The following is a 23,537-nucleotide window of genomic DNA, read 5'->3' on the forward strand; positions in this document are numbered from 1 at the left end:
TGGACACAGAAAGATGCTGAAGAAGAGGTATTATCAGACTGGAATCATTGAAGTTAAGAGAACTCAGAAAAGGAGACCTCCTGATCTAGAAAGTTTTTGCTATGACATCAATTTTTGGTTTGAATTCTCTCAGCATGGCCCTTATTGGGAGCCTTCTCAACATGGCCAAATATCTGCCACATGGCAGATCAGACGGAGCCCAAAATTTGAGGATAGGTCTTATCTCACATGCCAAATTTCAGTCTAAATGGAGTTCACAATTTGGCAATATAGAGCTTTGAAAAACCCATGACCTGGGGGTGTATCATACCTAGAAATAAACATGCCTTCTCTCTGTCCAGTGGTTCAGATATTCAATTTTCTAGCCATATGGCACAATGAGGTTGGTACTGTTGAGAGAACTTGACAGGACAATGTAAGCAGGTTTTTCCCAATTTGGTATTGGGAATATAAAAAACTTACGATAAAAGACATTTATTTTGACTATTGGAATTTTAATCTGTAGCAAACTGTCTATAGATATTTATATTCAAAAATCATATTTGCTTTCGTTTCTAGTTCTAGGGTTAACATAATATGTACTCGTATACTTTATTTCCCTTTTTATATGTCAAAGTTATTTGCAAACATAAGACTAGTGTGGTAGTATATTACAATTATATGAAAAGTATATATGATAATCTGGGCCTCCCATGATATATATTTTTGTTTCTGATGAATTAAGTGGACTGCTGAAAAGAGATACAATTATCAAGTTTATAACATAAGAGTCAGAAAAATAGATATGGGACTTTTTGAGAACAGACTCTCAGAAAGGGCTTAGTGAATTATTAGTAATAATTGGCAGTTATTAAAGTTGTGGTTGACGAGTCAGACCTCCAAAATGATAGATATAGAACCCTTTTGATAAGGTAAAAAGTGACCAGTCATATGTTAAAGAATATTAAGTGTTATTGACAAATCATACTATTGACAGGATTTGCTTTTTCTTTTTTTGAGGGGTGGGGATGGGGGATGGAGAGAAGATGGTGTATGCATGAAAATGTTGCCATGTCAGAACCTTTGTGTTGTGATCTAGAGATGGATCAGCTAAGAAGCCTAGAAACTACTTTCTTAGGTCTTTTAGCTTCAAAGATGTTGGTATGTGTGCCTTGAATTCTTGTACCTAGTGCAAGGATTGACCCATCTGACATGTTTTAGTGGCGTCCAAAATGACCCATTTTCTACAATCTGTTCTGGAAGCAGAGTGTTTGGTGGAGCCCATTACTGATCTCTTGCTCGGTTGGGGGGGGGGGTGAAGCCAACCCAGCAGAATACTGACTTTCTAGGTTGACCAGTTTACCCAGATGGGATATCATTTATATGACTGACCATTCTCTTTTAGAGTGAGATTTTGGATTTTCGACTTAGGGTTTGGGTGGGAGCCAGTAGCACCGATGTGGGTTTTTTGAAAGATCTCCACTGCAATCTTCTTTCATTATTTGGTGGAACCTTCTTCATCTTCACCTGTGGATGTAACAATTGCATTGGTATCTGAACGGCATTAAAACTCTGTGTTTCCGGCCTTGGTGCAATGGTTGGTGGACCACAGTTGTGGCCTGAGGTCAAGGTATTGAAGCAGCTTCTGAGAAAAAACTGTTGGAGTCAGGCTGCATAGGAAAATTGTTCTAGACTCTGCTTGTGCAGAAGTCTTTGGCATTGGGTTTGCCTTTTTTATTTCTTGGTTTTCATTCTGACAGTTATTATTTGAACAACTAGAAGTAGCTTATTGCCAAGTTTGAAGCTTTGCATTTTGGACTACTTATTCAAAATGACTATCTGTGTGATCACATAAATGACAAATAGAATAAGAAAATGCAAGCAAAATGGTTATCTTGAGAATTTAATTGGGTCTAAATTTAAAAGAAGCCAAACCTGGTTGACAGTAGAAGCTGAAGCTGCCGGAATGAAGAATCAGGTTTGAGTTTGAAGTGGCTACTTCATGCAAAAAATAGCAGAGGGCCGTCTTTGGTATACCGTCCACCCCTGTTGGAGCTTGCACTGGGTTTTGATTCTTTAATGTGGCTTGATTTTTATATCATAATAGGATGTGTCCAAGTAAATCTGAAAGGTTGTTATAGGCATGAATTCTTCTCAGTTTCACTTGTTCATTTTTTTTTTGGGGTAAAATATTTCACTTGTTCAATTTACTGATAGGTGAATGAGAGTAAATCTGAAAGGTTGTTATAGGCATGAATTCTTCTCAGTTTCACTTGTTGATTATTATTATTCTTTTGGGGGTAAAATGTTTCACTTGTTCAATTTACTCATAGGTGAATGAGACTAAGGAGGAAGTAAAAATGAAAAAAAGAAGAAGAAAAGAATATTTTTTAATTCTTTACTATGTGCTTCTCAGAGAACTGAATATATTGATCGATGTTTCAAATAGTATCCTAGTATTATCCGACTAACTCTGGCATTTAGATGTCTATGATTTAAACAATGTTGTGTTGGAAGAGTTCCATGGTCATTCCTTTCATATTTCTTCTGGTCATAAACAAAGTAGGTCATTTGCTATTAGAGCTATTCTTTACTTTGACAAACTTAGTGGCTACATTTGATTCTCAATCTCAGGTTCCACCATCAAGAACTTTGATTACTCCTGTCCAATGCAAATCTTTGTGGAGGCAATTCAAGATAGAGACAGAATACAGCGTCACCCAGGCAATGGCTGCTCAGGTATGCTGTGTAGTTGCTATCGTTTGACCATTTAGTTTTTCTTGTACTTAGTCTCATAACTTGTCATTGTAACATAGGTAACATTGGCTACCTTAATGTAGTTGTGTTTTCTCTTGTGCTATTTGCTATCACTCTTTGCTGGCTTAAAAGTTATTATTTGGTAATGATTGTCTTCAACTAATGGTAATTGGCCAGTTGATTTACTGAGTAGGTTTCCGATTGGGCCATCCCCAATCCTTTTCTCCAGATAAGGTTTGTAACTGGGAATTTCCAATCAAAGTCTGATTGCACATGGTAAATTATAGATCAATCCATAACAAGTAAAAACTAAGTAGGTGAGGAGATTGAATGAGGCGCAGATTGACACCTCAACCCTAGAACTTGCATTTTTATGATAACTTTCTCTTCTGAGATGAGATGACCATTAGAAGTACCTATCTGTTGAAGTTTCTTTTGATACAACATTCAATGGAGTTTTCTATTGTTTTTGAATTGTTTTGAACATCCAAATTTAACAAGCATGTCCTTGTATTCTCATTTCCGTAGGCAGCTTAAGTCAAGAACCAAACCTCCATCTTAAACTTGGCAGCCTACGATATTCTCTTGTCCCTTAGGAAAATTTTCTATTTTGTGATACAAGGACCATACTTCACTTTTATTCGAGGCTTTCCAGTGTGTGGTGCAAAATGCTGTTAAAAATAGTGTGTCTGTGGGCCTTTGAAATAAGTGTGTTAGAAAACAAGCATTAAATAATTACAAAAACAGCTGAACTAGAACAAAGAAAAGAGAGAAGAAGAAGAAGAAGAGAAGAGAGATGAAGAACCAGTAGAAGAGGCCTGTGATTCTTGCTTGAGAGTCTAGAATCACAAAGCCCTTTTATTTATAGTTTCTAATGAATCTAATACAACTTGAGAGACAAGTAATTGTCCTCTAGAAAAAAGGAAGCAAAAAATTACAACTTTAGTAACTTCCTAGCTCCTAAAATAGAAACTACCACCAAAATAGAAACTCCCAAAACTTATGTAGCAAGAATCCTACATTAGAAATAGAAAGTAGAGTAGCATCACTAGCATATACTGTTCACGTGAACATTAACACAGTTTTTTACTGTTCATGTGAACAGTAATACAGCTTTTACTATTCACGTAAACAGTGACGCAGCTTTTACTGTTCACGTGAACAGTAAAATAGTCCAGACTTGCATATACTTCAACAAAGTGATTGGGCACCATTCTTATCATATGATTTGGTGAACTTTGAATATAAAATGCTTGGGGGGGGGGGGTTAAAGCAGGATTAATCTATCTCCGCTTGTCTGCTCGTTTTACAACATGTTCGGTGCTAGCTTTTCTGTAAATTACTTTTTGGCAATGCATTGCTAACCAATGTGGTTGATTTTTTTTGTGGTGTTAGGAATTAGTACCTAGAACACTTCCTATCTTCTGCAACTTTGCAATGATCTTTTATATGTCAATGGTGTCTGATTGGCTATGCCCCACCTCACCTCTCCCAAATTTGAATGTTTCAGGAAGCCAGCAAGCGTGGTAACAGCTTCTTACCCCCTCCATGGGCAATTGCAGCACTGCTTATCCTTGGCTTCAACGAATTTATGACACTTTTAAGGTAGTAGACTGGTGTACTTCTATAATTTACTCTCTGAGTCTCTGGTAATGTCATGTTTTTAAATCCTAATTTATTTGTAAATTGATCTTACGTTGGCTCTATGGCTGTCAGGAATCCTTTATATATTTGTATAATTTTTGTTGCTTATCTACTGCTCAAAGCGCTGTGGGTCCAGCTAGACATATCGCGTGAATTCCGCAATGGTGCTGTGAGTATTCTAACAAATCTACCGAGAGGTTAACTAATTTTTAGGACAATGCTTGATAGGTTGAATAAAAGTTAATTCCATAATCTCCCTCAGGGAGGAGGAAAGAGAATATTGAAAGTGATGATGATCTTATCCTTAAGAATTACTTTTGTGCAGCTTCTAGGGCTGCTGTCATTGAAAGAAAATATTGGAAGTGATGATGATGATCTTATCCTTGAGAATTTCTTTTGTGCAGCTTCCCGGGCTTCTGTCATTATCTACAAAGTTTCTTCCTACTGTAATGAACCTTCTCAAAAAGCTAGCAGAAGAAGGCCAAATTTCTGATTCTGTTGGTGTTCCAAGAAATCCTGCAGTAGAGTCAAGTAGTGTGGGAAATGGCTCTCATGGTCATAGCAACGTAACCTCAAGTGCATCATCTAATGTTGCGACTAGGGAGAATGCGACTGAGTAATCAAGTTCTTTACAGGAAGACAAAGTGAAATAACTTCACAATGTCATCTAGTCAGCTATTGTTGTAGGTCAACCCGATCGAAGGCAGCCATCTTGCTTGCTCTATTGTTTTTTGTACCCTTGTAGCTTATGAAAATAGTAAGGCACAGGGCATTGTATCAGTGAGAACGTGGAATCTCTTTTTCTTTATTTTGGGTGAATGCGAGGGTATTTGATCACCCATTCCATTTTTGACAAGGAAGAAACCAGAGAGTAGGAGAGCAGGGAAGTGTTTATTAGAGCAGAGGTTCCTGTGATTCTATTTGGATTGACAGTTTGAAAATTTTCCAGGCTTTTGAGAACTTTGAAGGTTTGATTGTCAATTCATATTTATTTGTTCGTGAAAATTCACTAGAGAAGCTTAAATTAAGCGTATAGTTGGGCAAAGAGAAGGGAGGAGAAGGATTTCTTCCCACAATGTCTTCCTGCAGGCCAGTAGCCTACAGTTAAAAACAACCCAAAAAACAGAGTAATGCCCATTGGTACCTTTGGTATTCACTCTCAGTAAATTCTAGGTCTTAGAACGTATTTTGAAGCAGGAATAATTGGTAATTAGAAATATGTTTTAGACCCGATTAATTTTTTTTCTTCTTCTTCAAACTAATGGTTTCTTATATTAGAGGGCGAAGACTATTACATAGACAATCAGAGAGCTAACCCATAACCTCGGTCATTGCTAACTGAACAACCTTTGATGGTCAGATTCATCTATTTTATGAACGCTTCAAACACGATCTTAAATACCAGCCATATTATTTGAAAGCTCAATAGCACAGCATCATCGACATTCTCTGAGTCATATTCTTAAGAACGATTTGGTATAATAATGAGTACAGTAAATCTGACCTTTGATCAGCTCACTTAGCAGAGAATTCATCTACCCTAGTTCAACTACAGGAATCCTCTCAATGATTCAATTGACTGGTAGTCTGGTTACCCTCTGCTTCAAGTATTCCAAATAATTTAAACGACTTGAAATGTTGGGGAACAACCCGTAGAAATATTGTTTCACCTTTATCTACCATGTCGGAAAGCTGTGACAACTGAGAGTTGGGAAAAGGAGAAAAAGCAATGAAAAGAAAAATAACAATTCTTAATCGTCACTTGTCTTTTTTGAATCCTCCTCTTTCATCTTCTTCTCCCACCTGCGCTTCTTGTAATCCAGCAGCATGTCTGGCATTTTCTTCATCAATTCAGCAGTATTTGCCCTTTTCTCTGCAGACACTCTGTCGCACTTGTGCCCTTTCCTCTTGGTTCTCATCTCTTTCCTTTCTGGATCATATGGCCAATCCACCTCACCTGCAAGGATAACTTCCTTGCGAAGGCGTGCCCGATGGCGACCGCTAATGCCAAGTGGTTTCCATGCTCCTAAGTGCCAATACCCCCAAACGCCTTTGGAGAGCTCAGCTTTGTACTTTGCCAACTTTTCCCGCCAAGGGTACTGATACTCCCCAATTGTTTTCACTACGGCCTTTCCTGCTTTGCCTGCCATTATCTCGAGTTTCTGCGTTCGTCACAAATTGAAAATTTATTACTTAAAAGTGCTTAATGGTGATCATATTACAAACATTATGACGAGAGAGTGCATACATACATGCACTGACAACTGGGTAAGAAGGAAGAGTGTCAAACTCATTTCACATGTGAATACATGACTGGTGGAGTACTTGTTAGTAAATATGCTATAAGGGTCATCTGAAGACCGAAGACTTCATTCAGTTAATCGCATGTATACAATACCAGACATCTTTAAAATCCTCAAGAAGGTTTCATTTTTGTTCCCACTTAGTGGCTTTCACAAATGTTCAATCCAGACAGGTGAACGTATCCATTGAAGAAAAAGCTAGAAAGAGAAAACATAGTCCAAACTTCACAGAAGAATCAAAATTCTTTGAAATGGCCTATAAAAGTAAATCCAAGCTGATAAAAAACAAATAGCTTGAATAGTGTAGTGAAAAAGTGACTACTAAACCTGGTCCTTAAACTAATAATTCAACATTAAGTGCACATAAATATTTCAGGAAGCAGCTTGGAGATCATCGGCACAATATGCAGTGCTGAATAAATCTGTTCGACCATCAGGCTGTCCAAGTCTATCCAATCACTTAACTTGGAAAATACAAAAGGAAAATGCACCTTATGTTTTCATACAAACCCAAGGTTCCAAAGTTAAAGGTTCACTCACTATTTTTTGTCCTATTATCCCATCAGGCTGTCCAAGTCTATCCAATCACTTAACTTGGATAATACAAAAGGAAAATGCAACTTATGTTTTCATACAAACCCAAGGTTCCAAAGTTAAAGGTTCACTAACTCTTTTATTGGTCCTATTATCCCTTCACCGTTTCTCCTCCTTCAAGATGTGCAATCATCAAGTTCCCCTTTTCTGCTGTGTACTGGAACAGGAAGGGTCAATGTAAACCAACACCATGGTGTCTATCTTTCATGTCAAAAAGTTTGAAAAAAATTATTCGCAGTGTCGGTTTTCACAAACTTCCACCTACAAATGGATGCCAACATGAAAGTGCACTCTACACCTGGAAATATAGCCACTATAAAAATTTGCATTTTGAGGCAGAGATTGGGGATGACGGGGACCATCTGACCAAGCTAGGAGGAAGGGAGCCATGCCCAAAGACTTACTCGACAGGTGACTGATGCTTGAGGAAGTTTAGGATGACACTTCTACTTCCGTTATTTATTCAACCAGCCTATGGTTTGAAAATAAAGAGACCATTAGCCGAATATAAAGCCATCCATATTAGGTATATACATTTAGTCTCTTCTTTATGATTTTCTATGTATCTCCAAATATTCTCCTGAGTCCTGACCTAGCTTCCCTGCTCAAAGTCAATCCATGTATGTTAGGTGCAACAAGGTATTTCCTAGTTTCAGAATCATCCTAGATAAGCTAACAGTGGCTGTCAATAATCCTCTTTGGGTCCCACATATCAAATATTATGGACACTGAAGATCAATTCAATTCATATTAAATCAATTCGGTTTGTCATGATATCACAGCATCTCAAGCTTGAACGAGCTCATCTTTTTTGTCTTTTCTGGTTTTCTCTATTAGGCGCCTACATCAAGCGCAGCTGTGGTTTGCCTCCCTCCCTTCTCATGAATGCAGACCAAGGAGCCTCCCTTTCCACCACCATTCTCACTTCTCCTATATCTCCCAACACCAACACTGTTAACACCACCTTCTTGCTCCATCTCCCATCCGCTGACTGCAAACACCATTTCCTCATCTATCCTCACCACACCACCGTCCATTCACCATGCCCACCATTTTTTAACTTTGAAGCTTACCTTGAAAATTCTCTTCCAGAAAATCCAACCAGAACCATTCCTTCAGAATCAATTTATATGCCGAAGTTGGTGGGTCAAGACCTTGCCAAGCAGACATCATGGCTTCTGCTGCCAGGTGCCGATAAGATTCCATGATTTAAGCATTGGTTATCAGGGCGTCATGCTGACCACAGAGCTTGAGGTTCCTCCTAAGCACTTTGGCAGAATGGTGGCCATAAGGCATCGCCATCGCGAACAAAGTGTTCCTAGTGTTAATTTTCAATACAAGTATAAAACCCTTTTATTTATCTCAAAAAACAAATTAGATGTAATTCTACCTTATAAGCCAAATAAGTATTGATGAATAATAAAAACCAGTCACTAGACTCATCATCATGAACTGAATGAAGTCAACAATCAAGAAATACTAGAAAACTGTGATCATGTTTCCTTTCATCTTCAAAGAAGTGTGACAGGAGGAAAGGGGAACAAATGCAATGATCAATTTCAGCAAACAATTCATTTCCTTTGGGTGTTCATTCAATTCAGTTACTTGAATCTTTTCAGAGAAGCGTCGCAGGGGTAGGGGAAGAAGAAGAAAAATATATATTTTTTAAAAGGCAACCAAGGCCACATTTCTAGGTTAAGCACAGATGTTATCTCTTAGGGTGTGTTTGATAACGCTTCTACGCCAAAAGCATTGTTTTCGCAAAAAACACTTTTTGGCATTTCTGTGATTAAAAATGTTTTTTCAACAATTTTGAGTGTTTGATAAACATGTTTCAAAAATATTTTTTAAATATTTTCAAAGCAAAACCATGTTAGATAAACCCGTTCATAGAAATTTATTCTGGGTGGAATTTCATTTTGCACAAGTATTGATAATTACAAAAATGACATTATCATCCAATTAACAACAAAGGATGACCATATACTTGAAGTAAAGTGAAATTTAAATTTAAAGAATTTACAACACATTCAAATTTAAAAGTAAAATTTTACATAAAAAAAGTGAAATTTAAATTTTACATAGTTCTTAAACAAGAATACCCATTAAGAAAGGTATTAAATCTAAAGAGTATACAACACATTCAAATTTAAAACTAAGTTGTAGAACAAATCTATGAAGGTATTTCAGGCATACCATAACTTCTTGCCATGGCGGATCACACACTTGAGCAAATTTCCAGATTTTAGGAGAAATTTCACGACACGAAAACAGAGATTATGACGGAAGGATCCATTAAAGGGAAAATTAAGATCCTCAAATCTTAGAACAACCCAATGGATGGATGAGATACGATAGATTCCTGCTAAGGATAGGAGACCTCTAACAGAGCTGCAGAGCTAGAATTAGGAAGCAATCATATCGGATCAACTGAGTATCTGATTAACACAAAATGTGATTATCAAGCACAATGAGATAACAGAATTCTAGGTCAACCTATTGATTAGATTCTGAGATCAGGGAATTTCCCACTGCAGTCCGAAACCCCAAAAAAAGGACAGCAGATGTGACTCCGATCTGACATGGTGTGTTGTTTAGAAAACAATGATTAAGCAATATAAAAGAATCCAGACTTCAGAACCAAATTCCACCAACAGAATCAGGCAAAGAAACAATTTCTTCCAATAAAATGACCAGAAACTAATGAAATAATGGTTCACAGGATTCTTACTTGGAAGCAAATATTGGAAAAGGAAGAACAAGTATAGAGAGAAGGATATTCACTGGGAGTCAACAATCAAGACCCGGGTCAGAATCACCACAAACCCAAAGGAGCAAAAGAGCTACTTGTCATCGAATTAAATCATTTGACGTGGGGGCCTAACAGCCTCCTTGGATATATGAAGACCAATCATAAGAAAACTTAGATTTATTGTAGAAATTAGAACTACTCTTGACCAATAGAAATTATTCTGTCTAAAACTAGGAAAAGAGTTCACAACATGGTAGAACACCTACGGGAAGATAAAAGGTAAAACTCTTCAAAACAGAATTAAAAAAGGTATGTCATTGTTACTAGAGTTTCCCACTTGTACAAATAATAAATAACAAAAGATAAGCCCGGGACTTATCCCGACAATGAACTTACAGTAGTGAACCAACTACTGATTCAAAAGCATATCCACAAATCATTTATGTCCAAGAAACCAAATCTCTATGACGCATTTCATCAAACACTTGACGAGCATGTCCTATACACCCATTCCTCCAGTACAACTAAATCAACGTGTTATAAAAATACACATTGTATTCAAACCCCACCTGAATCGCAAGAGAGTGAACCATTTCTCCATATTTAAGACTACTATCAAGTGACGAAATAGCTTTATTGATCACAAAATTGGACAGGAGAAAATATAAAACGAATTACCTTCGGTTGTTGACAGTTCCCAAAGCGTGGCTGGAAATGATCGAAATGATAAAACAAAGATAAAGATGGAAACGAATTAATCTGAAACGTCAGTTCAGAGAAGGGAGAATTCAGATTTGAGAGACAGAGATAAAGATTTTGATAGCGATCTTGGCGAGTTCATTAACAAGTATACGATTTGTGGATTTCAGATTCTTCTTACCCATCCCCAACTCACCGAATAAAACAAAACAAAAAGCAACTGAAATAATCATCCGGAAGAAAAAAGCACTGAAATACAACAAACAGAGAAGCAGCGCCAGAAAAATCGATCAAACACAATATTTAGTCCAATCTCAAAAACAGGTAGTGATAGATTAATGAAGCTACCTTGTGAAGGAATCGAGTCTGCAAAGAGGATGAGACGACCTCAGCTGCTGTTGGGAGTTGCAGAGTCGTTCCGAGTCCCTCTTGAAACCTTTGAAGACGTAAGGTTGGTTTGGGGTTGTTTTTATCTGGCACACTTTTTGTTGAATTGTTTCTGAAACAGGAAAACAACTCTGAGGTTTTCTGCAAAATCTGTTTTTTGAATGAATTTTACAACCGGTTCGTTTTTCAAGCACAGAAAAACGAACCGATTTATCAAACGCGTTTCAGTTGTTTTTTGTTCCAAAAGCACATGAAAATAGGAAAAATGTTTCTTGAGATACTTATTCTATTTAGTGTTTTAAAAATATTTTCAGAACGGATTTATCAAACGTCCATTTTCAAGTAAAGAACGGCCTTTTAGCATATAAACATTAAAAAACGGTTTCGCATAAGAACTGGTTTCTCAGAACGGAAACGTTACCAAACGCATACTTATGAAACACGATTCAGTTGTTTTTTGGGTTCTAGATTCTGTAGGTAAGATTGGAAGGAAAAAAAAAAAATTCTGTAACAACAAAAGAAACGTAAATCCCTTTTGGTTTTTATGGTATGTTTTATATGTAAATGATATTTTTACCCTTTATCACCAAAAATAGAATTTTTTTTTTTACCCTTTATCACTTAAGGTTGCATCTTGTGCCACTGTGCTTTTAGAGGGAAAAAAATGTTTTTATCCCCTAAAATGAATAAACACCAATTTGGTATAATGAGACTCAAACAGGTGGTCTATTTCAAATAAACTGAAAAACAAACCAAAACATCCATTCACAATACGACCTGTTTCCTTCCAAAAACACCAAGAACACTATGAAAAGTCTTGATATCTTCATCTTTGTTTGCTATAAAACTAGAGGGTTTTCTAATGTAACCACGGATCTAAGGTTAGGGTCTATGTTGCAATCTCCCTAGAATATGGTTGCCCAGGAAATTCCAGCAAAGTAGTAGAGGAGTTTTATGACTGGCCAAGCCTTTTGAAAGTACAATTTCAAATCTGAATTCTATAGGAGTTGACGTTCAAATTTGAAAATTTAAGTCCTAGGTAAACTAGGATTCGGCTAGGGTTGGAAGAAGGGCTAGGGTTGTTGGTTCTACTTTTCAAAACTGATTTCTATCACTAACCTTTCAACTAGGATGAACCTAATTGATTAGAAGCTAGCAAAACTAGATTTCTAGGGTTCTAAAAATTTCTGCAGCATTCGAAGGTTGAAGATAAAGTGCACGTATTGTAGAGTTAGGGTTAAAGGGCTGGTTTGGGGAAGGGACTATGTTTGCAAGAGAATGAAGGGGAAGGGGAAGGGACTAGTTATGATGGGGAGGGGAGGGTTTTCTAGGTTTGAACTAGAGGGGAAGGGGGAAGGCTTCTGGGTTTGGGGAAGGGACTATGTTTGCAAGAGAATGAAGGGGAAGGGGTAGGGACTAGTTGTGATGGGGAGGGGAGGGTTTTCTAGGTTTGAACCAGAGGGGAGGGGGAAGGCTTCTAGGGTTTGGGGAAGGGACTATGTTTGCAAGAGAATGAAGGGGAAGGGGTAGGGACTAGTTGTGATGGGGAGGGGAGGGTTTTCTAGGTTTGAACAAGAGGGGAAGGGGGTATGGAGGCTGCGACAATGAAGGGAGGGGTGGGGAAGGCCTGTGAACAAAGTAAGGGAGCTGGAAATGGGGAGGGGGTCTCTTGAACTTGCTTGGATGCTTGCTAGAAGCTACAAGTATCTTGCTGGACTTTGTGATTTAACCTTCTGAACTTGAGTATAAGTTGCTTGAATGCTGGAATCAATTTAAGATTATTCACAAAAGCAATTGTAGGGTCCCCTCCAAAGGAATCTTGCCACACTCAAGCAATTAGACACTCAAAGTTTTAATTCATCAAATATGAAAATAACTTACAACGAATAGGCTATTTATAGCTTAAAATAATACACTTAGACTCAACTTGGGAGATCCTTATCAGATAAGGATTCTATTACATAACAAACTTGATTCTTATCTAAACTTAAAAATGAATCAAATTGCTATGAGATTCCAGCCCTTAGATTAAAATCTTATTAGCTACTTTAAGTTATCTATTTAAGCACATGCTAATTAGATAACTTAAGACTTAAACAATTAACTTAATATTTAACTGAACTCTTTCAAACATAACTTCAACTTACTATAAAAGACTTGAAATAGATCCAAATTAGACTCTAAATAACTTACGAAAATCTAAGCGAAATCCTAATTAAATCTAGGAATATATTGAGTGCTAAATGCTCAAAATACCCCTCTTGTAGGATTTGGCCAACCAATGGAAGTTTCTTGGATCCATCCTGAAGGCCCCACTTAGGGTTTCAGACAAGGGGGGGGGGGTCCTTGTGTTCACATCATTTCCCTTTTGGTTTTTTTAAAGCCTAGCAAGGATATTCGTCAAGGTTGTCCCTTAAGCCCCTCTTGTTCATCTACGCAATGGATGTTCTGTCCTGGATACTTGGAGCTTATAGGGACATCAATTCTTTTGAGGGTATTAAGGTCGGCCGACTTTCCCTTGAGAATATTAGCTTGTTTCTTTTTCTTCTTTGGTAAATGACACTTATATCTTCTTTCAGGCCATGGAAGAAGATATTATATCATATTGGGCTGCTCGGGTTCTCTTTTCTGCTATTTTGGATAGGAAATCAACTTTGATAAGGCTGACATGTTTTTTAGTCCAAATACCCTACTTCCATTCAAGAGAGACTGCAACAACCCAGGAAATCCTATCATGCCAAGCTCAAGTAAGTACTTGAGAATTTACCTTCTGCATTCTCAGTCTCATATTAATGATTTTCAGTTCCTTCTTAATAAGTTGTCTTCTCATCTTATAGCTTGGAAAGATAATCTTTTAAGTTTTGTAGGAAGACATGTGTTAATCAAATATCTTTTGTCTTCCTTCCTCTCATATTTGTCATTCTCTTGATTACATTTACAACAGATTCTGAAATGCTAATTTGACTAAAAACATCTGATGTGTCTTGGATTAAATGGGATGTTGCTTGTGATTCTCTTAAGGATGGTGGGTTGGGATTTAGGAGAACCAGGCTATGTTGATGAAACAATGATGGCTCCATCTCTGCGAGCCTCATTCTATCTAGATTCAAGTGCTCAAGGGGAAATATTTCTCTAATTCCTCTTTCATCAAACATCATTTTATGATTTCCTTAGCATATAAACAGGAATAGAAGCATTATCAAACGTGATGGTTTGCAATTTTTATGGTAATGTCTATTCATCGGCCTTTTGGAATTTAACTGTGCTATGTAAGTAATATTCTCGTCTATTATGAAGCTCAGACTCTAAGTTGAGTGGCTAAAATAGGTTTGAATCGGGTGTCTAGAAGTAACTTCTGAGTATTTTTTTGCCTTAGACTTTGGTGTTACCAAAGATTTGGGATTTGATTCAAGTACGAATTTAACTTATGGCTCAATTTAAAATTGAAAAGTTTATAAACAGTAAATTCAAGGGGAAGTGATCTATTCTACCAGAAAAAGGAAAAAAAAAAGGTGAAGTCATCTAGATAACTAGTGGAAAGTTGACCGTGAGCTCTTTGCTGTACCTTACAATCCACAGAACGAAGTTGGGATGAATGGCATCATCACAAAGGAGTATCTATCAAATGGCCTTCTCATGGATGTTGTAATTGCTTTTCTGTTGGATTGATTGGGAGAGTAGTTTGCATATGATTACTTCGTTTATGGCTCTTTCTTCCTTCCCTGATTGCTATTTCTTTTCAATGTGGTGAAAGGTTGATTCGGTTTGGTAATCAGATCTCTTTGCTCCCCTTTTCCAATTTGAGTATGCCACTTTGTTTGAGAGTGGCGGGTTGAGACCAATTGAACGAGCGTAATAGGGGATCTAGCCTGTTTATGAATCAGGAACCTATGCTGGAATTTTAATTTATTTTTAAATTATGAGATTCAAAATATTTTTATGCATTTTATAATGAAGGGTTAGAGGTGATGTTATTTCCTATTAGATACCTAAATAGCCAATGGGCAATGGATATAGTCTATGAAAAATCTTGTTTGAATGGCTAACAAAAAAACCTTAAGGAAAAAGACATGGTTTTAGACATATTCGTTGGAGATAACTTTCGGTAGGTATCTCTTTGTCTTCCATATAAAGAGAAGAGTTAGTCCATAATTTCCCTACCAACGATTTTATACCGGTCTCGGTCTCTTGCTTTTAACGAAGTTTGTGTATTTTGACGGGTTTGTAAGTACTACCTTCAGGCGTCCTTTGCAAGTAGTTGCCCTTTGGAGTGCATGCCCATTGAGACTAGGGAGTTGTTTTATCTTGGAGATGAGGACGCCATATCAACCTTGTCTACTGTTAGGTTTTTTTTTATTAAAATCTATATTATTTATATATTAAGTTTCAAATTTTAGTTTTTTTTTTAATTTCTTTTATTTAATTATTTTGTTAGTGTGTGGGACCCATGAGGTAAGGGTGGTAATGAGGCATCATGAGTAAAAGAGGCCCTTCATGACCTTGTGTATGAGGCTTTTCATGACATTGGTCATGGGTCTTAAAGGTCTTGATCATGGTGATGAGGTGGACTTACTTGAATGATGGAATTTACTCAAATTCTAACCCTTGACCTTCATTTCTCATTTCAACTTCATGACCATTCATGGCCATTACCATGAGTGGGGTTAAGGTCTTTGAATGGATTAAATCCAATTCATTCCAAAGGAGTGAATATGAGAGTTACTTCTCCAAGTAGTGGGGTTAAGCCATTGATTCTCCAATTCATTGCCTTAAAAATCCTAAGGGGTGTAAAGTGAGATTTGGGCCTGTATAAACCCAACCTTCCTTGCATGTGATGTGCAATTGAGACACTCCTCACTCTCACATTATTTGTGATAGAAAGTTAATGTCTTTCTTTGAATTTGTCCAAGTGTTGTGCTCTAGCTTTTGCCTCCTTGAAGGGACTAGAAGAACTACCTCATCTTCTAGTTGGAGGTTGCTTTATCTTGGAGGTGGTGGTGTGAAGAACCCTTGGTAGTAGAGTGCATCAATTACCTTAAAGACACACACCCCCCCCACCCCCCCCCCCCCCTGGCTCGCTGGCTGCTGCTCCCCCCCCCCCACTCCCCCCCCTCCCCCCTCCCTCTCCTTTTTTTTTTTTTTTTTTTTTTTTTTTTTTTTTTTTTTTTTCTTATTCCCCCCCCCCCCCCCCCACCCCTCTTCTCCCTCCCTTACATCTTAATTTTTCTTTTTTCTCCCCTCCCCTCTTTTCTTTTTTTTTTTTTTTTTTTTTTTTTTTTTTTTTTTTTTTTTTTTTTTTTTTTTTTTTTTTTTTTTTTTTTTTTTTTTTTTTTTTTTTTTTTTTTTTTTTTTTTTTTTTTTTTTTTTTTTTTTTTTTTTTTTTTTTTTATATAAGACAAGTTTACATAATGCATCCATCTTGCATCCGGATATTATGTAAGGAACGTTTCTCGCACCAAATTCGAAGTTATGGTTCAATTTCTATGGAATGCATCCCCTAGCCCAAAAGGAAGTCTATTATCCGAACTTCGTAGAGCGAGCTTGGCTTAAGTCTCGGTTCGATAATTAGATGGAGCCCCGTAGGCTTTGTGTTTTCGCCAAACGATTTACCATACAATACCAAGAAAGACCACAGAAACCACTCCTTCGATATCTTTGCATTCATATAGTATAACTTTGCATCAGGCCAAGATAAGTAAGTCTTAACTACGAGGTGTCTGAGTAGGATATACAACTTTATTGATCACTCATTGTATCCAGTTCACTGTTCTCTATTCACTATTCACTTGTTCACTTGTCGCTAGTAAATTTACTTTTCGAACTCTAGTAAATTTTCCTTACTATCTTTATAAACTTGATATAATGAAGGAAGTAGTAGATAAATTTACTGTTTATATTCATCTTTTGCATAATTGTAATAATTTTTCACAAATAAAAGAAGTATTTTGCGCTTTACTTGAATATTACAAAACAATTGTGAATATTATAGAACTTCCACAAACATATGTTGAACAAGGATTAACTCTTCCAATAGAAATCCGCGAACTTATCTTTGATAAGTTAGCAATTTCTATTAAACCAACCAATACCGTAGTACAAAAAGAACAATTAAGAAATAAGTTTAAAAATCAAAGACAAAAATATGTGATATATTTGGCAAGAAAACATTTTGATAAAAAAGAAACAGAATTACCGTGGTATGATCTTATAAAAGGAATAAAATATAAAAGTCCCACATCTATGGGATTTGATCCTTATACATATGAATTACTCATGTCCAAAACTCTAGAAATAAAAAACATGAAATTAAAATAGAAATTTTACACCAAAGAAATATTGGTGATGAACTTGTTTGTATAAGAACTAAAATTCAACAAAATTATAACAGAATCCATAATATTATGAATAAAGGTCATGGCATAATAAGTAAAAAAGATAGAAAACATATGAATAAAATTGAAAGAAATAATCAAAAATTATTTGAACAAATTAAGAATTTAGTAAAAATTTATGGAAATATTAAACAATATATGGAGCTTAAACAAAATGAATTAAATACCGCAATTGACATTGAAGATAGTGATAATTACGAAATAGAATAATTATGCAAAATTTAATAGAAAAACTCTAATATTTAATAACATTAATTGGAACATGAGTTCTCAAGATAGGCTAAGACAGTTAAGAGGAATAAAAAACTTAAGAGATAAAATAAAAGAAACAAAAATGAAGTTAATTATTTTAGAAGAAAAATGGCGTAAATAGATCATAATGAACCCTTTGATAATATCCCAGACTATTTACGTTGGAGAATAGATAATCAACAACCAATACTAATAAGAATATACCAAATAGATAGATTAAAGGCTATCTTAAAATATAAACAAAAAGAATTAGCACAATTTGCATCATGAGTCATCTTGGTAACAAATTATTCTAAAAATTATGCAAAAACTAGTAGAAACATACACGTATACATATCTCGCTTTACAACTTAGTGAAACAACTAACGGAAAGAAAGTGGCTTTTTGTAGCTTATTAGAATATTTTAAACATGCAGAAATATTATTGAACTCCCTCAAGAAACTATTAGTCAAGGAATAACTTTACCCAGTGAAATAAGAGAACTGATATTTGATAAATTAGCATCATCCATAGAATCTACAAATTCAAAATTATTATCACAATATATACAATTAAAAGAAGACACAAGATCAATAAGACAAAAATATTGTATACATAGGATTTCGAGTTATTTCGATCAACCTTGACGAAGACCTCCCCTGGTATAAAAATATAGAAAATATGAAAATGAAATTAGCTATATCTTACGGATATGAACCATTTGATAGAAGTTTAACTTTAATCGAAACAATAAATATAAAAACTCAAGAAATGAAAATAGAAATCCAAAAACAAAAAGATATAAGTGATGAGATAGTAATCTTGAAACAACAAATCAGAAATAATTATGATAGTATACATCGATTAACTGCTCCAAGATATTTAGGACCACGCGCCCTACCTTAGAAGAAAGAAAACTTCTAAAAGAATTTAGACAACAAAATTATGAATTATTTGAAGAAATTGGAATATTATTAAAACAATTTGAACAAATAATTAGAGTAAATGAAGAAAATGACAACCTATTTGAAGATTATCATAATTCGAAGAATATTACTAAATGGACCAAGAAAATAAAAATTATAAAAATGAACTAATAGTACTTAGACAAAATCAAGATTACATAAAAAGTGAATTAGAACAAATTATGTCTCAGAACAAACCAATTAAAATTACAACAATTACCAACAAGTGAGGATATACATAAATTAATCTTTTTCTTTGAACAAGAGCAAAATAGACATATAAAGCATAAATAAATATTTAATTTATTGAACGAAAGATGTGATAAAGTCAATATTAGGTGTGATCAAATAATGGAAAAATTAGAATATTTAGAAAAGATAATTAAACAAATAGGATATTAGGCTATGGAAGACAACCCGATATATCAACAAATTTTACAACAAGCCAAAGAATATCACCCGAAACGGAAGGCTTATCAAAATATGATCCAGGACAACCCACCGATAAAATACTCCTTAAACAAAATAATGTAATTATATTATTACATTTAAAACTCCTAAATAACTTAGAACAATTACACAAAGATTTGCTTTTAGTACAAGATTTAATACCAAAGAAAACCACAAGAAATGATATATTATCTCAAATGGAAAATCTAAATATTAACAAGACAACAGGAATAGATAGACTCGACAACCAAAACCCCTAGCTAAATTTTACGTGCAAAAATCATGAGTAAAATGATAAGAAAATTTTCGAATAGACAACTAGTAGGACATCCTCCAAAACTTCAAAGCCCACAAGAAAATAAAATAACGAAATTGTAGATATAAATGAAAATATAGAAATATTTAGGAATAATGCTTTAAATCTATTAAACCCTAAAACCTTATATAATACAAAGAAACTTCCCAAGAGATACTGTATTTATAAGACACAAAACGAAGAAATTGTAGTTGTTTAGAAGGACAAACCATCGAGTATTACCAATGGTGGACAAAGAATTAAAAATATTATTAAAACCAAAGCATATTAAATTAATACACACTGAATATTTGTAGTTGGAATAAAATCCCTTACTCAAAAACACTTAGGCACTAAAGCCCTGGTAACAATATATGATTCTAGATGGAAAAACACAAATTCAATAATACAATTAATGGAAATAGATATGAACAATAATGTAGGATTAGTATTCTTCACCCCCGATATGTTAATTGATAAAGAAGCTTTTATAAACAATATACGATAGGAATCCAAACTAAAGGATATGAAGGATTTACAGAAACAATCTTATAATATGTACTTGATTTTTAGGAGCCGGAATACAAAATTCAACCACTAATTATAAAATAAATATAAAAGATATAGTAGAAAGTATGGCTAGTAAAGGAGTAAAAGCCATAACACCCCTAAAATAGACTCTTTTGAATATGCAGGATTACCATGGAACATTTCTCAAATAGTGCAAAACGATACACAAATGACAATAACTCCATCCGAACACTCAATGTATCAAACCGCTAAAGGAGAGACATTAATAAAATTCACAAATTATACAACCCTAACTCAACCTAAGACAGACAATCGATACTCAATCAATTAGTGATTAAACAAAACAAAATGGATATCAAAAATACTTTAAAAGAAATGCACCAATCATTAGATAAATTAACAAATAATATAGCAATAATTACCAAATTAGTAGAAGAACAATGTAAAAAAGATATGTTAGAACAAGAAAACAAATTTAAGGTTATAGAAAAACAAAAGAACTTGTTATAACCCCCGATACAAATATCACCTATGAATCGACATAGAATTCGAATCGAAATATCAAATATTATTAATACGGAATATGTTGTAGATCCGTAACGTGAGTATATACAAGAAATTATAGATAATATAAATAATGAATATATGGAACCACAAGAATCTAGAGCTAGTGCTTCACATCAACCTCACAATACTCACATACGAGATACGAATGAGTACTCAAGATGGATCATCTGGAATGAATCTACCTAGACCATCTGCACAACATAAAGATATATTTTGGTTACCGGGAAATACCAACAATTTTAATCATAATACACAATGGAAATCTAGAGGACAAAGATATCCTACCGATGAACCGATAATATTCCGTAATCATGAGCAAGGAGCTATATTAAATATAACACATCATGATCCACAAAAATGGAATGCTGTTATAGCTATTTGGAAACAAAGAGTTACTAATGATATTTATAAAAATTTTAATGTAGAAAATTTAACAACAGAAGAATTATTTGCTAGATTAGAAACATATTTAGGTGACTCTTAAAGTGATATGGGAAAATTTAAACAAGAATATCAACCCACATATCAATATTTAATAAATCTAGGAAATAATCCCTTCAATTTCTTAAATTATGTAGGCCAATTAGTCACCGGAAAAGACCCAAATTTAGGAAACACCACGGCGCTGATGCCTTAAAAACATTAGAACAAATGTCTTTAACAGATTATCGATATATTAAACAATTTTGTAATGATTACATGTATCATGGAATAAAATCTGGATTATATTTTAATAAAGAAATAAGTGACAAACTATTCTTAAAATTACCCGGAATATTAGGACAACAAATACTCAGCTTGGAATAAATTTTTAAAAGACAATGCCGAGCATATAACTAAAGCAGATATCACGGTCTCGGTATAAAAATACAATTTATAATGGAAACACTCAAAGCTAAATGTGCAGCCAATTAGCACAAAAACAATTAAAGGGTGATAATAGCTATTGCGATATAATGTATGTCCCACAACAATACAATAGAAATATACCATTCTATAGAAAACAAGCTAAACAAAATAGAAATTACCGATTCTAAATACAATACAAATCTCACTAAAAGCCAAAATAGCTATACTAGTAAACCTCAAAAACAAATTCCAATTACTCTATCCGAAAATCTACCGCTCAAAACCATTTTTATCTCAAGATAAACATGTTCGACGATATGACCCTCGACTGACATATAAACAACAATTAAAGTGTTATACCTCATGCAATACAGACATTTTAGTAATAATCGCCCAAATCTACAAAATACATATACTCAGAATGCTTATTTAGTACAAAATACAAATCAAGCGTTATTAGAAATTGATAAAGATGTTTCCGACACCGAAAGCATTTATAGTATCATTACTATCCATGATAGGGAAGATATAGAACAAGAAGATCTTGAACAAAAACCAATAGAAGAATTATTCCACAACATCAATTTAAACCATATTTATTAAATGACAAGTTGTTCTCATAATTGGATAAACAACAAAGGCAACCTACAAATAGGATGTCTCTACTGTGGCTTTTGGCCATCTTTACAAAACCGGTATCAATGTAACAAATGTTATAAAGAAGCTCAGAACTCTTGCCTTACTGGCAAAACCTCTCCATTTTTACGCACACCCGAATATTCAAATATAACTCTTCTCTCACCTACCTCAACCCAAAACACACCAGTTATACAGACTCCCACAGCACCTTCTGATCTTCGATTAACACAAATTGAATCAAATAATGCACAACTTCAAACTCGCGTTTCCGCCCTCGAATCTGATATCGTCTCTATTAAATCTGACATTCAAACCATGCACACAACTCTACATACCTTAACATCCAAGGTCCAATATATTACTGACTTATTACAATTAAAACAACATTCTCAATCACCGCCTACCGAGCTCTACAACACTGAATATTCTACAAACTCTGACCCCGCTTCTTTTCCCACTTTCCAATGTTCACCTCACCCAACTTTACATACTCTTTTGGTCAAAGTCAAACTAACAATTCTTTCCACCAACAAAGAGATATTTCTTATAGCCCATGTTGACACCGGATGTACAAAAAACCTCCTTTCTTCCCACTTTATCTCTCGAACATGATACTCACCCATATCCACCCACAAACTACGCCGCTTATGGTATTGATAATATTCCCCATATATATACTCATCAACTCAAACCTTCCACAATTGCTTTTCGCAACCATTGTAAACAATATTCTCTTTCCTACCCCTTGACACCGTTTATATCAAACCGACATGCCCCTTCTATCGATATGCTATTAGGCCTAAATTTCCTTTTAAATCAAAATGCGGGTCTTCTAATCACCAAAGACCCTTCTTCTCTTTGATGGTTCTACCCTTACACCCACGGTTTCTACCAATGAATATCCTCACCCGTCGCATCACCCAATCGAGTCCAACTCCTTGAATCGTTGTCGACTTCCAAAACTCAAAAACAAAACCAATTAACATTTCTTCAAACACATGCGCCGACACGAAATCAATGTGGATTACCTCCACTTCAATTACAATATAATGAACATATTGCGTAAAACTTCAAAAGGAACAATGAATGACTTCGCATAATAGAACCTGAACATTTTGAACATCTAATCACAGTAATCTTTATATTATAGTCTTGACTCAAACAATGAAATCCAACGATAATTAGAAATTTAGAAAAATTAGAAATCATAGCAAATGATAATCCACTTAAACATTGGAATGTTACAAAACCAATTTGTAAATTAGAAATAATTAATCCCTAAATGCGAATAGATCAGATGTGCAAATATACACCTAAAGATAATGAAGAATTTCTATTACACATGAAAGAATTATTAGAATATAAATTAATACAAAAATCAAATTCTCGACATTCTAGTGCCCTTCATTGTAAATAATCATGCCGAACAAATTAGAGGAAAACCATGGTAATAAATTATAAAAGATTAAATGATAATACACATGAAGATTCTTACAAAATAC

General features: G+C 34.9%; 2 protein-coding genes across 3 annotated transcripts in view; one reads left to right on the forward strand and one right to left on the reverse strand.

The window, feature by feature from the left end:
* The window catches only part of LOC149011628 (protein ROOT HAIR DEFECTIVE 3-like), a 38,171-nt gene extending 32,582 nt beyond the window's left edge, over nucleotides 1-5,589 (forward strand). Inside the window, exons 20-23 of the mRNA XM_089164182.1 lie at nucleotides 2,614-2,718; nucleotides 4,247-4,341; nucleotides 4,453-4,549; nucleotides 4,785-5,589. Coding sequence (XP_089020308.1) covers nucleotides 2,614-2,718; nucleotides 4,247-4,341; nucleotides 4,453-4,549; nucleotides 4,785-5,000 — 513 coding nt within the window. The 3' untranslated portion in view covers nucleotides 5,001-5,589. The remainder of the gene's footprint in view (nucleotides 1-2,613; nucleotides 2,719-4,246; nucleotides 4,342-4,452; nucleotides 4,550-4,784) is intronic.
* LOC149011629 (tyrosine sulfotransferase-like protein) lies at nucleotides 5,570-11,307 on the reverse strand. Of its 2 annotated transcripts, XM_089164184.1 has the most exons (3): nucleotides 11,077-11,307; nucleotides 10,708-10,737; nucleotides 5,570-6,542 (listed from the first exon to the last, which is right to left on the reverse strand). In XM_089164184.1, exon 3 carries the CDS (start codon nucleotides 6,528-6,530, stop codon nucleotides 6,132-6,134), a length of 399 nt encoding a protein of 132 aa, XP_089020310.1. In that variant the 5' UTR covers nucleotides 6,531-6,542; nucleotides 10,708-10,737; nucleotides 11,077-11,307; the 3' UTR covers nucleotides 5,570-6,131. The 2 variants fall into 2 exon arrangements, with proteins under 2 accessions (XP_089020310.1, XP_089020309.1); XM_089164183.1 differs by lacking the exon at nucleotides 10,708-10,737 and having other exon boundaries at nucleotides 5,573-6,542; nucleotides 11,077-11,297.
* Nucleotides 11,308-23,537: the final 12,230 nt, after the last annotated feature.

Source organism: Hakea prostrata, chromosome 7, assembly GCF_041222555.1.
Source record: "Hakea prostrata isolate BN-2017 chromosome 7, UWA_Hpros_2, whole genome shotgun sequence".
Lineage (NCBI taxonomy): Eukaryota > Viridiplantae > Streptophyta > Magnoliopsida > Proteales > Proteaceae > Hakea > Hakea prostrata.